Source organism: Falco biarmicus, chromosome 5, assembly GCF_023638135.1.
Source record: "Falco biarmicus isolate bFalBia1 chromosome 5, bFalBia1.pri, whole genome shotgun sequence".
NCBI lineage: Eukaryota > Metazoa > Chordata > Aves > Falconiformes > Falconidae > Falco > Falco biarmicus.
In genome coordinates this window covers 64,018,988-64,033,067 of record NC_079292.1, presented here as the reverse complement: position 1 = coordinate 64,033,067, position 14,080 = coordinate 64,018,988, and the positions used below count along the sequence as shown (strand labels likewise).

General features: G+C 36.5%; 1 protein-coding gene across 3 annotated transcripts in view; it reads left to right on the top strand.

Moving 5' to 3' along the window:
• KDM7A (lysine demethylase 7A) overlaps positions 1-14,080 on the top strand; it is a 71,855-nt gene that overhangs the window by 16,432 nt on the left and 41,343 nt on the right. For all 3 annotated transcript variants that reach the window (XR_008822014.1, XM_056339849.1, XM_056339848.1), the window contains exon 2: positions 11,814-11,899. Coding sequence is in view for 2 of the 3 variants with exons in the window: in XM_056339849.1 (XP_056195824.1) it covers positions 11,814-11,899 (86 nt within the window). In the remaining variant the exon portion in view is untranslated. The remainder of the gene's footprint in view (positions 1-11,813; positions 11,900-14,080) is intronic.

The window sequence follows — 14,080 nt, the reverse complement described above, 5'->3', positions numbered from 1 at the left end:
GATGTCGAAAGCTTTACAGACTGTGCATTGCATAAAATAACACAGTACCAGTAGTGCTTGTTGTGCTTCGTGATCTTTCTAAACAGCTCATCTTTATTAGGCAACCTGATCTTTCTAAACAGCTCGTCTTTATTAGGCAACCAGAATAACCAGCTAGTACTCTCTGTAGGAAGCTGCAGTCCATGCCCTTTGTTGATGAGCAGTCAACACTTCTAGCTATTGAGAAGGAAATGGAACTGCTGAAGACATACCAACAAATTCCCAGATGAATTAAACCCAGCTTTTAATATACAGTGCAGGTCATCTAAAAGAGGTGGTTGGCCTAATATCTCATACCTAATATTAAAGAGATGCTTGTTCCGTAAGAATATTATAATGAATGTTTTTGGGCTTTTTTTTTTGTGAGACTTGGCTGTAAGTAATTCTGGAATTTGGAGACTGCTGTGAGTGAGTATGCAAGAACTGTTAGTGAGTTTTTTTCTATTCAGTGTCTAAAAATTAAACCCCAAATGTTGAGTCTTGTTTCCCTAAAAGCTGATGTAAAGGGATATTTCTTTTACTAAGAGCAGGTAAATATCTTCACACTTCACAATGGTCATCACATTTTTCTTCAAACTAGGAGGTGGGAATCTAGCTGAAAATTTGTCCTTCTGATCTTGTCCTGCTTTATGGAAATCCATGTTTGCTGTGGTTTGGAAATGTAGCTTTCAGACTGTTTGGGTTACTTGCTTGTTTTTTGGATCTGTTACAGTTACTGCTGTACTTCAGTGAATTACCTGCTGGAAATAGTGTCTTGTAGGCACATAACATACTGATGGTGGCATGAAGTCATATATCTGCCTGGTACATGCCTCAGCTACTTTTGTAGCTGGAGCTACAGGTAACTGGTCTCAAGGAACCGGTAAAACTAAACACTTCATCTAAGAAGGGTTGGTATACCTAGAGAGAGTCAGACTAAGACCACCTTAAATGCTGTGCTGTCTAAAGAACCGTGCTTCACCTACAGCATCTGGTGCCAATGAATGCGTGTTTGACTTAGTAATGTCTCTTTCCATGTTGTGCAGGGTATAGGTTTAAATTCTAGCAAGTTTTTCAGGTGCAGGGAGGGTTGTTCCTCGCAATCTAATTGGTAAGCTATTGGCAATTTATCCATTAGGTTGGAGTAGTTCTGAGTATTAGTGAGTGATGAAGGTGAAGTTCAACAGTTAGGCCAGAGCAGGTCTAATGCCTTCCCTTGTCGGAAGGGGCAGTCCTACATCTCTTATCCCTCTCTCCAGGTGACATAGTCCCACTCCCTCTCATGGATTGGCTCGGATAGTTGTCCAACTGTGCTGTAAGCTAACTTGGTAAACAGGCAAAAAACTGGCTAGGGTAGTTTCTGTCAGATAAGCAAGTGAAAACAGGTTGCTTTGTAACCAGGCAAGTACCGGGGCCACTCCAGGAGGGGGAAATGGAGTGCTTGCTTGGAAGGGAATGAGTAACCTGCCTCTTCCAGCGGCTGCAAGCTGTTCGATCAACACAAGCTATGTCATGTCATTGCTTCTTAAGATCTGCTTGTCATTTTGAGTTGAACCTCAGTTTCTCTTCATAGGCTGTGTGTTTGTGATTCAGGTGATTTCTCTCTTCTTTCCTCCCCTTCCAGTGCCCTCTCAGAAACAAGTAACTGTTATGTCTGTTCTGTGTACAGAAGGCCCTTGTTACCTAATAGGAAACTGCACTGGAACTAGAACTGAAATTCACATTGGCTGTGGTCAGAGGACTTGAGATACTAGTAATTCTTAAAACCACATCATATGCAATGTTTCATTAGGATGGCTAGAGACAGAATGATAATTAACAGGAGTCTGTGTGCAAGTTGGCACTGAGGAAGATTAAGACAAGAAACTAAAAAAGTTGCAGCAAGCAAGTATGTGTAGACTGTATCTCTCATTTAAATTTCATTTTTTTAAATGTCTTCATTCAGAAAAAGGGGCGGCCTTCATTTGCTGTATTACAGTTGTCATAGCTGCTTTATTCCTGAATGAGTGAAGGTTTAATTAATTGTATACCAACTTCCCTTTTCCATCCTGTTGTTATCTCTGTAGTAGAGCTTAGCTTATTTCTTCCTTTCTTTCTGCTTGGGAAATAATGGTGGTGATTTTGGACCATAGTGTGTCCTTGGGTAGAATACAACCACACACAGGCACTCAGTTAATATGTCTTTTTCAAGATAGCTATGGCAGCCCTTTTAAATGAGTTGAAGATTTTGTGGTTTGGTGTTTTGGGTTTTTGTTTGTTTTTCTTGTCATAGAATCAAGGCAGTGTTGGTTCTGCCTTTAAAACCTCTGTGGTTTGGAGGTATTATTTTTAATGTACTTTTTTTTTTTTTTTTTTTTACTTCTTGTAAGTTTTGGATATTTTTTTTTTTTCTTTCCTCATTGCTAAGCACGATTAGAATAACCCTGTCGGGGAATTGAAATAAAGCAAATTATGTAAATAGGATGCAATTATTTGTCAGAGCCTTTTACTAGGTTCTGGAATATCTTAGTGGGGAAGACATAAACCTCCATTGGGTTGAACTCTTGAGGAGAAGATAAAAAAGACTTAATGGAAAAACTTTCTTAAAGATGTAGAAATTCTAACCTTTGTTGTCAATGTATAGGGAGATAGTTAATTTCTGTCTTTTCTCTTCCCCTTCCAGTGCCCTCTCTCTTTGAATCAAATAACTAGTATGTGTATTCTTCTGTGTATGTAAGGCCCATGCTACCTAATGGGAAAACAAAGCTGTTACAGACTTTGCTTTATAACCAGAACTAAAATTCATGTTTGCTGTGGCCAGATAAATTGGGACTCCAGTATTGCTAGAATTACTTGAAATCCAATGTTAATCCTTTTTTCTGCATCAGTGTGGGAACAACAGGATAGCTCTCATTTATTTCAACATGCTTCTAGCAGTTGCAACTCCACTAAGACACAGTGCCTGAAGTAAGATTGGGCTATTGTTTCTCCTCTTCTTTGGTGTGTCAGTCTGGCCATACTGGGAAAATGAATAGAGGAAGATGGGAATCTGAACTGCTACAGAGAATCTTTCTGAATTCCCGAACGGAGTCCTTTGCTTCATATATGAAGGGTTACGGTGATTATTGGGTTTAAAGTGCTAAAAAATTTTCTTCAGGTCAATTTGATGCACTTTCTTTTTTTCTTCTTTCCTATAAATCTTACATCTTGATTCACTTGCTGGTATCATCCTGGTTTCTCTCATAGGTTTCACACTGAAATAAGGCGTTCAGCTATCATTGCTGTTTTTAAAATGAATTTCTCTGTCTGACATGCTGTTTAGTTTTGAAGTCTGCTGTAGTTTTCTCTAAATATTATTTTCCTGATCTTCTTGAGGCAGCCTATTTTACTAAAATGTACACCAAAAGTTCTAGGCTCCTTCAGACCTTCATTTCTGTAATACAATGATTTTAAAAGGACACGGACAAAAATTAATTGTAAATAACTCTTAAAGCATCTTGATGCAATCAGTCTGGTTGGGAAGAATAAGTAGAAATCTCAGTTGGCATAGGAAGGAGGGAGAAATTGGCTGTGTGCTTACTAGATGACACTAAACAGAAGGAATATGTCAGAAGTACTTTGGTAATGTTAACTTGGCCTTGTCAGGAAATCATCATTAGGAAAAGTACTTCTCATAAAACTGCTACACGTAATCCATGATGGTCAATGCTATTATGAAATAAGTTGGACTGTGTGTCTCTTCCTAACACTCTTACATCGTAGTGAAGAGGTTGTTTGACTTCAGTGTGTATTTTTGCATGTAAAGCTCTTTGGATTTGCTGAGTATGTCCTTCTTTTGACTGCAGTTTGAAAAGTCATTTTACTTTTTTGATTAGATTCCTAATAGTTACATTATATCTTTGTATCAAAAATCAGCTCTCCACACAATCTTTTCATCATCAACGTAGATGACTAGAAGTAAGATTATGCTGATTATACCAAATACTCAGTTGTCAAAGTATTTTGTAAAAGCAATGGTCCTTTCTCTGTTAATTTTTTTCTAGCAATTTCAATAAATTGAACTGACTGTACTTAAAATCCAGATCTTGGAAAAAAGCATATGCTCAGTTCCAAAAACATACCAACTAATTTTCAGACTGGATTAGAATTACAGAGTGGAAGAATTGGTGTACAGATAATGTATGTCAGTATTGTTTCCCTGAGATTTTAGGTACCCTCATGATCACGTTGAAAACATGGCTACATCCGAAACTGCAGGTAGAAGGTTTTGTTGTATCTGTAACTGAACATTTGTCATTATGTAACTTCATAGCTTTGTTCCATTGATCATAATTTTCCTATTAGGTTTCTGCTTTTCAGAATCCATTCTGTGGAGTTGAGCTTTCTCTGACAAGATGTCATTAACTGATTTTTTTTTTTATTATTTTTTTTTTTTGTCTTTTGTCTGTGCTTTGAGGAGTCTAAAGCACTGTTACCTGAGAAGTCATGTATACTGATTTTCTTTCTCAATGGAAGAACGTGCGTGACTATTGCTATTGAAAGTGTCTTCTGTAAGGACAGCGCTAGTATAGCTATCAAACTTTAGATTTTATTTCTGAAGGTCCAGGAAGTCTGAGTCGTTGGAACGCCCTTTGGAAATCAAAGTAGATCATGTACCTGTTTGTGTGTTTTGTGTTACTGCAATACCTCATTTCAGATAAATGTTACATAATGCAGAAGAAACGGAGTTCAATTACCTTAGAAAGTGTAAACCTATGTAATGAACATTTACATTTTTACTGTGCGATGTAATTGTTAATCTAAAGTAGACTAAGATCTCGTAGGCCTTTGGAAGTGTCAGAAGAGATGCCTCTGAGCAGTCAAGGATCAGAGTTTTATTTGTATTATGCAGCATTGTTATTCTTGAGATTAAGTGCGTTGTAGGATGATGCAATATTGAATAAGCTTGTGTATTTTGAGAGTTGGTCTTACATGTAGTTTTTCTGTCCTTAAGAACTTGGTTGATGGAACCTTTGTGAGTATGTACTAAAGCTGCGTATACTGTTGGGTCACTATCCATATATTCTGTACAAATCTAAAAAATGTGGTGGTTTTTTTTCTGGAGAAAATTGATAGCTCTGAGAGAGGGGTATATTTGCTACAGATAACCATTATTCTGTTTTTCTATTTTTAAAAATATTTTTTAAAAGTGTATTTATGCATGCTATTTGAGTTGTGTTTATGCCAGTCAAAGGTATTTCATTTTGGAAAGTGAATATGGTGGAATCAAAAGCTCAAATATTTTTATGTTGGGTGTTTTTTTCTGTAATTTATTTTAAGGCATCATGGTCTATATCTAGTGTATAGAAATTTGTCGGTTACTTAAAATTATTTAACTGCCAAAGTAAATCCTTGTAAACCTAAACTTACTAGTATTGTGATTCCAGAATTGTTACCATGTTTGTCACAGTAAGACTAAGAGATAGATGGTGGTTCCCTGTACTTTCCTGTGTTTTTTGGTTGGGTGGTTGTGGGGTTTTTTTGTCAGTTTTATTCCTTTGGTGTAACTGCATGTATTTTGAAGAGGGAAAACCAAAAATCTAGCTGGCACTTGAGGTTCAGGTTTTTAAAGCTCACTACACTTATTTTAAGTTTTAGAATTTCCTTCAAATAAACTTCATTGTACAGCTGTTTTTGTGCTACGGGATGGTATGTAGTATGTTAACAGTATTGTCACACTATGACTTTGTCTTTCTATTCCTAATTAAATGTTTTAATATTGTCCCTGAATGAGTGGCAGATGTGGCGATTTGGTTGTGGCAGTGCCATCTTTAGTACTTCCATTGTCTTAACCTGTAAATATATGCCTACTTGGCATCCTTTTCCTACTTGGAAATAATAGACTTGATTAAATGACTAACAAGAATTCCTTAAAATTTGCCGAACTGACTTCCTACCCCATGCTTTTCTCTGCATTCTTGGAATGAAGTAGGAGAAGCTGTTCTTTGCATAACTTGCAAGCTTGCTAATTAATTTTGACAGTAAATGCAATAGTATTTTGTTATGTTCAAATGGATCGGGACTGAAAGTAGCAACTGCAGACCTTGTTATAGGTAAACTGAGAAGTTTGCTGTAATACTCGCCTACTACTTAGTTATTTGCTCACTATATTAATAGACATCTCTCTCAGCTATGATGATTTGAAATTCACTAATAAGGCCTGACACTAGAAAGGCAAGTGCCAGTCTCTTTCTTGTATGTGTGTATTGTTGGCATATGATTGCTGAACAGGCATTTCTTTTCTATTTTTCAGCAATATTTTTTAGAAAGACAGAATCGTGTAGAGATGGAATAACAGAATATTTTAAAGTATTGTGTCTTGAAAATAACAAGTTATATATTTGGTGAATAACTGCACATAACTGTAACATACACAATTTTATTTATTTTTCATTTATAGGAATCTTATTTTTAAGGTTGCTAAAGCCTATCTGAAAAAGTGAGTTGAGTGGTAGTTAGTATTTTTTCCTTTGGATCAGCTTGTTGAACTGGCTTGTCACGTGGCTCCCTGTTGTTTTTAGATCTGGTGAGAGAAACAATGGAAATGTATAGTCAGACAGTTGGAGGAAGGAGAGTGGGGCTTCTCTTCAGCAGCAACAGCTACACTCTGTGTAGTATGGTGTGAAGTACCCTGCAGGAGTGACTTCTGGTTTTGGACAGTTAAGGCTGTACAGTTACTAGTGAATCTTTGCTGCCTCTAGAATTGACTTACTTGTTTCTTCATCCCTTTTAATACACAGTAGGGGCTCGCTATGTATATATATCTTCTCAGCTGTTCTCTGGATAACTGGAAATTGAAAAAGGATTTTGGGGGTCTGCCCTACGAGGCAATAGGAAACACGCCTATACCCCTAGTAATTGTAGCCCTGCATTTGTAGTAACAGGGAATATGCGCTAATAGCCCTAGTATTTTTCCACTATTCCAGGATTTTTGTTGACTTTTTTCCCCACTGGATGTCAAGACATAGTTTTTTTTCTCCTTTTACGGATAAAGCCTGCAGTGCTCTTTGAGGCATAGCAAGGAAAGATTGTGGGTGCTGATGCAAGGGTGGACTTGAAGAAGAGGATGCGCTGAATTCCTCTGCAAAAATGGGATAGCAGAGAAAGAAAAAGAATAACCATAGTGTTTATTCAGGGAGAATATGGGGGGATTTTGGAAAATGTATTTTTCAGTAATTTTGTAGCTTGGAAAAGATGCAAGGTATTTTGCCTAATTACACATGCTAGCAAGAGTCCTGAACCTGCATTTTTGCTGTGCAGTGACAACAGAAAAAGTCAGACTGTTCAGGTCAGACTGTGGAAAACCAGGAGGTCTTTGGGCCTGAGCTCCATGTAACAAACTTTAAAAAAACCCAACTTTGCCTTAATTTTAAGCTGTTAATAAATACCTAATTGTGAAACAATATCTATCTGACAATATCCTTTGAAGAAGTAGAAGACATTCCTGTGGTGGCTAGTCATGTTTCTTCACCTGCTACGTTGAGGCCTATAGGTACAAAGTGTCATGCTGGTGTTGAGAGAAGTGGAAACTACTGTGGGAAGCTTCATAAGAAGTATAATTGCATCTAGAAAGAAGAGTCTGTTAGATTGTTTTCCACACGCTACTGAAAAAGATGAAAAAGGAGCTTAAGGAATTGAAGTGATGGGGGGAAAGGAGCAGAAGATGGAATGCAAGAGGATGGCATCTTGTGTATGGCCCAGCTTCTTGACAAATTAACTCATTTTTTCAATGTTGAGGATGATCCATCTGTTTTCTGCAGTCCTTTTATTAGATCGTTGAGAATTGCTTACATTTCTAAATTTTCAAAATTTATATTTTCAGTATGCCTTTTATACAGGAAGTATCAGAAATTTGCTAGTAGGAATATCTTGCCAACAGTTGATAATCTGGCCTGTTAGGTTTTTTTCAGCTGTGACAGTTGGAGAAATGGGCATCCAAACTTTACTCCTCACTTGACTTTTTGTAGTTCTATGTGTGCAATCATTCCCGTTTATACTTGGAATTTTATTTAATGGTAGAGTATATACACTACTTGTTTTAATAAGATAAATTGCTTCTCAAGTAGTCATGTCCCTTTAAGAACACTGAAAATAAGGCCTTGAATCAAGAGTGCTTTGGAATTTTTTCTTAAACCAGGATTTTTTCAGTCATACCAACAGAGGCAGTTATGCAATCTCTACACATTATGATCATGCTTGATAACATCAGAAGTAGTGAAGAGAAAAAGCCAGACTGGATGGAAAGCAAGCAGGTATTTGATTTGGAAGGTGCAGCAGCCTGCGTGGTGACTGACATGGGTCCAATAGCTGTTCACAACGTCATGCTGCTGTAGGAGAGAAGAGGTGCCAGGTGCCTCAGGCGGCTTACTAATGTACAGCCAGTGCAGTCTTCAGGGATAATGCTTCCTGTAAATGTTTTGGACTTTTGAAAACTCCTTGTGCAAGACATTTCAGCATAATTGTGAAGTACTTGTTGAATCTGCCATACTGAATTATCTGTACTTGTCTCTTAAATTCTAAACTTATAGCAATACTGCAGTAGAGAGCAGTCTCTGCAGGATTATTTTTTTCCCCTGTGAAAGAAATCTTATTTTTCCTTTACAGAAAAGCAGAGGTCCACAGTATCTATCAGATATGTTAGACAGTCCTCTTCTGATTGATTTGATTTACACTCGCTCCTTTTACATAGCTACAAATGTAATAATGAAATGGAAAGTTGAGACTAAATCAAAACATTTACCTTCTAGTGAGACTTAAATCTGGAGAACAGGTTCCCTGAACTTTGAGTAGCAAGGGATTTCTTCAGTTGCCAGGGATAGGCATGTTCTTGTATATGAAAAAACATAGCACTTCCCTGATTCTTCTGCTACCTTTTGCTGACCTTGCCTTGATATTAGACACCTTGGGCAAGTTGTGAAGGCCTGACCACTCAGAGACTGCTATCTTGGAGTCTATTTTAAACTAGATTTTTCTACCTTGCTGCTGCTTCTAAAACCATTTCAAGTAAAATTGGGCCTGTTCAGGCCTTTCGCTTTCATGAACAGAATGAGAGAGGTATTTTTGCAGAGTCTCCTACAGTTGTTGCTTATTATTATTGTATTTCATTTTTTATTTTGTAATACTGTAAACTTTTCACCATTCCTGAGGATTGGTCTACAGCCTCCCTGCGGGAGATGAGCAATTCAGAAAATATGTAGTGCATACTAAAGTAATTTCAACCCAGATGGATGGTAAGGTGAAGGGTAATAATGATATCTCATTCAGGAAAACAATGGTGGGTTGGGAGCACTACCGTATTTGAGTATGTTAATGCTTTCCAGGCCCTCTGCTACCTCTTGGTGACCTTGCTTTGATGTTTGAGGTCTGAAGTTGCACTTACCACACTAATTGATCGCTTGCTAGTAGCCACAGTGATTAATGTCAGATTCATCTATGTACGCTGGAGAAAACAACTCGGGAAAGTGACTTGTGATGTTGCTGTACGTGATTGATATGCTCTGTGGCATCCTTGGCAAGGCTTGTTCTTGCAGGTGCTGGCACTTCATTTGCTTTTTGCATCAGTCAGGTATCTGCTGCTAGGTTCTTCCAACATCTCCCAGTTAGTGTTTTGCCTTTCCAGTTAGGTCTGAGTTTAGAGCATAAATAGTAGCCTCAAAACATTTGCTTTCTTTATTGAATGGCTATTCCCGCTATTCTAATACTATTCCAGTGTTGCCTGCTGTTTCTATACAGGAAATCCCATGCGCCTTCATGAAAGGTTTTGGAATTAATCAAGTCGGAGAAAGTGTTTAGTACTTAACAGAATTTCTGCTTTCTTTTCAGACTATGTTTAACATTCTGTAAGAGACAATAAAATTAACTTTCTTAAACAGAATATGACAAAGAGTTGTCAAAACTGAAGGTATTTTTACTGTACTTTGGTAAAAAGGTCTTACTGTTAGTCAGCAAGATAATCTATCATGCTGATGATGAACATGTCAGATGATAAACACCAAGAAAAAGGGAAGGGAGTAAGTGAAGTTTTCCCATGGAGCACTGTGTTTCATTGAATAATTGTGCAAACTTGATCAAGATACAGTTGGAACATGAATATCTGTAGCTGTTCAAACCCCAGAAATTTAGTTAAAATAATGGGATTCCTAAGGATGTATAAAACAGCCTTCTCATTTGGGGCTTTTAGAGTGTACATTTAAAAACAGTTTTCTTATAATACATAGGATTCTGAGTCACTCATAAATTCTATAAAAAGAGAGAGAACACAAGCAGAGGGAAATCGGACACGCATTTTTAAAGACTGCTTCTGCCTTCCTTTTTGTTTTTGTGTCAGCTGAATTTTCATGTAATAACAATTGCTCTGGGTCTGATCTTAAAACAGATACTAAATATTGCAAGAACTGTGATGAGCTGAGGCAGCTGAGTTTTGTGTTCAGATTTTAAAATAGTATGTATATAAAGAAGCTATGTAATTTCTAAATTCCATGTGGTATGTAGTGAATGGAGAAGTAGAACCAGCTGAATCAGTTTACAGAGAATTTGGAATGGTGTACTTCTCATTGATAGTTACGCGGGAGATGCTCTTCAATTTGAGATTTGATTTGCTCATTGGTGCGGTTTGAATCCTAGACTTAGTGTGTTGTTTTGGCAGCATGTACTGACACTGGAGTGTGTCGGCAGTTTTGGCACTAGGCTGCTAAGGAAAAGACTTCATCTAGCTGGATCATTTCAAAGCTTCAGTATTCAAGCAGTCATTTGATATGAAATGGGTTACGTGAATGGAGTACTGTTCAAGTTCTCATGTTACTAGAATGCATTGAATGTAAATACCTGATTTTGATGTAAGTCTTCAGTGTTGTAGTCTTGCTTCTGTATTATAAAGTCAAGAATTTTCTAAGTGTCAATGAACTTTGGAGAGAAAGAACTCTGCTGGGTTTCAGATTCTACCAGCAAGTAAGGATTACTTTTTCTTTTGAGAACTTTGTGCAAAAGCACATCTTCTCCAATTAACTTCTAGTGTTTCAGCTTCTAAGAAAATGTACTTAATTTTGACTTTAAAATTGTGTTATTTAGTTAGATAGCAGTATAGGTGCTTTGTTATGACTGTTACAAAGATCTTCAACTTTAATCCCACTTAGTTTTATCTGGGAAAAAATGTACACTGGGAAAATAGTACATCTCTCAAGTGCTCCTTGAAATACTTGTTGCTTTTTTAAAAATAAAAACAATTCTACGGAGTGCTTTGTGTAGCTTACATAGCCTAGTACTAGTAGTATAAAGATTTCAGGAATAGTATGAAAGTATTCTTCATTGGTTTGTCTTGGGAGGTGGGAGTCAGTAAAGTGCTTTTTGTAGGATAGAAGAAAGAAGAAACAAGAAAAAATTCCATAATTTCTATAAATTGATTTAAATTTTTTTTTTTAAATCATACCTTTCGTAACGAGAATTGCTTGAATGATTTTGCATAAAGTTTCCTGTAATTAGGATCAAAGCTGGGGTTGAGGGGTAATGGTTTGTACTGTGAACTTGCTTTAAAAAAAATTGATTCTTGTTTCTTTTTTATGATGTGTGGGTTTTTTTCTTTTTTTTTTTTAATGTTATTCTCTGGTGACAAACAAATTATTACTCAAAATCTATGTGGCATCCCAGTAGTTGAGACAATTTGGTATCTCATTACAATTTTGTAGACTATGCATGTTCTGGTAAAAAGATTTAATTATTTTTTAGTTTGAAAAGTAAATCTGGCATGCATTCTTACTAACATTTAAAAAATATTATTCCAGCTGTGTTGGGGTAGAGGAGCACCATGCTGTTGACATTGATCTATACCATTGTCCCAACTGTGCAATTCTCCATGGACCTTCTCTAAGTAAGTATGGGTTATTAAAATTTTATTTTACACTTTAAGTCTGTTTTATCTCCAGGTAAATTTGAAAAAGACTGTTCAAAAGAATATTCAAGATCTTGTTTATTATTTAGAAGTTACTAGTTCTACATGACTAATTCTGAGCTGATAAAAACCCAAAGAATTCACCCTGAAAGGTTTCTTTATCTGGAGATGCAGATAGAATAAAATATAAGCCACTGTTACACATTAGAGAAGTCAAAGTGCACAGAGCTATAATAAAACAATCTGGACTTGACAGAGAGTGAGAGAATTAAAATCAGGGAATAATTCTTAAAAAAAACCAAACCAAAACAAGAAAAATGCAAAAAATGGCTTAAAGTTCCTGTATTTTAATCATCAAAATTGTAATACTTAGGAAGGCAACTCTGAGAAAACGTGGAAGTTTGCTGTCTTGCCTTTCTTGATGATTGTGGGCTACATGCCGCAACGGTCCAGTGCAACCTGAGAATATGAACTTCCCGTGGGTGTTCTTTCTTCCCCGCCCCATCCCGTTTGCATCCTTGAGAGTTACACAGCTCTGAATTTCAGGTTTCAGATTTATAAAGAAGTTTCCACCAAGGTCCTAATGCAATTTTATGAATTGCCAGAAGAGCCTGTGAAACAGAGCAGCAAGAGACACCTTTTCTCTGGTTCTCGGTTCAGTAAATCAATTTGCTGTAGAGATATGCAGTGGAAAGATGGAATAGTTTTTTGTCTTTTTGTAACTACTGAAAGGATACTGCTTTATCCAACTCTCTGGATTTTCCCCCATGACTTCTCAAAAGCAAACAATGTAAAAATGAATGTCACCTTTCCAACAATTAATTAAGTTTCTATGTTCAGACCTGACAGATGTTTATATGCACTGTGTGTCTTTAACCTCCCAGCACTGTCATGGCTGGCTGTGTTTTCTAACATGGGTTTGCTTTGGTTCTTTTTTTCCTTGAAGACCACATAGTAATTTATAGTCAGCTGTGACTTAAATTTAGAATCTTCTCAAAGCTGAATATAATTTAGAAATAAGTTTAAATCCACTGCAATCTCAGTGGTAGTCGTGTGGGGTGTGAACAAAGTGATAAAGCACCACTTATTCATGTAATTGATATATGTTGCATGATATGTATCTAGTACAGTATGTGAGTTCAGGGTTAGCTACTTTTAGGTTAGGGGCTAGAAATTAAGATAAATGCTATTTTAAAATGCTGTTTTACATGCTTGTGGTTTTTAATATTCCAGTTGTCATTTTCAGTTAAAAATCTGCATGTCTTTCCAGTAAATCAGAATACAAATAACAGCCATTTATTTTCCTACCTTTCTGCCTGGTTATTTTGTGGAATAGAGTAAATTCAAAATTTCTTTTCTCTTCTTGATTTGGGAGAACTAGTATGCTTCACCATGATGCCTGTGAATAACCTTTCTTGTAATGCAGAGCCTGCTAGCTCTGATGAGCACTCTGTCTCACCTGCAGCAATTTGACAGAGAGATAAGAGTGATTTTTTTTGTGTCTGAAGTCTTTTCAAAAAGACAAAAATCTCTGGTAAAAATTATTCTTATCACTCTTGTTGCCTCAAGTAAGTAGATCATCTAGATTTAGTGGAAGCTTCAGACCTGTCACTTATCATCCTAAGTAGAGGTGATATATCGTAGTATGTCTTCACCTGGAATCTTATTAATTGTTCTCAGCTAAGCTGTCAGAATCAAATCTGTGATAGTTTGTGGTTTGGGCTCTACTTACTTTATATTTAGAGACTGATAATGTCTCATGACTTCAAGTGTTGCAGCAATGCTCCAGAGTGCTTCAATCATATGAAATTATGTATGTAAGTAAAATAAAAAAAAGCATTTTTATTTTCAGCTTTTCATATTCTAAAATCTTTTGTCTAGAGTTTTGAAAAAGACAAAAATGCAGCTGTTTGGTTTAAAGAGGGCAAGTATGGCTGTGATTTCAGCATACACTTGTGTATATAATCCCATCTAATGAAATGATGTAGTGCAAAAAATTTACTAAAAATAGACAAGAAACACATACTTCATACTACCAAATGGATAGTTAATTGCAGTGTCCTACCAAATTAATTATATAAAAGTTCCAATAATGAAAAGAAAGCTGCTGCATAGTTAGATGTAAAGATCAAATTAACCAATCAATTTTTTCTTGTTTTT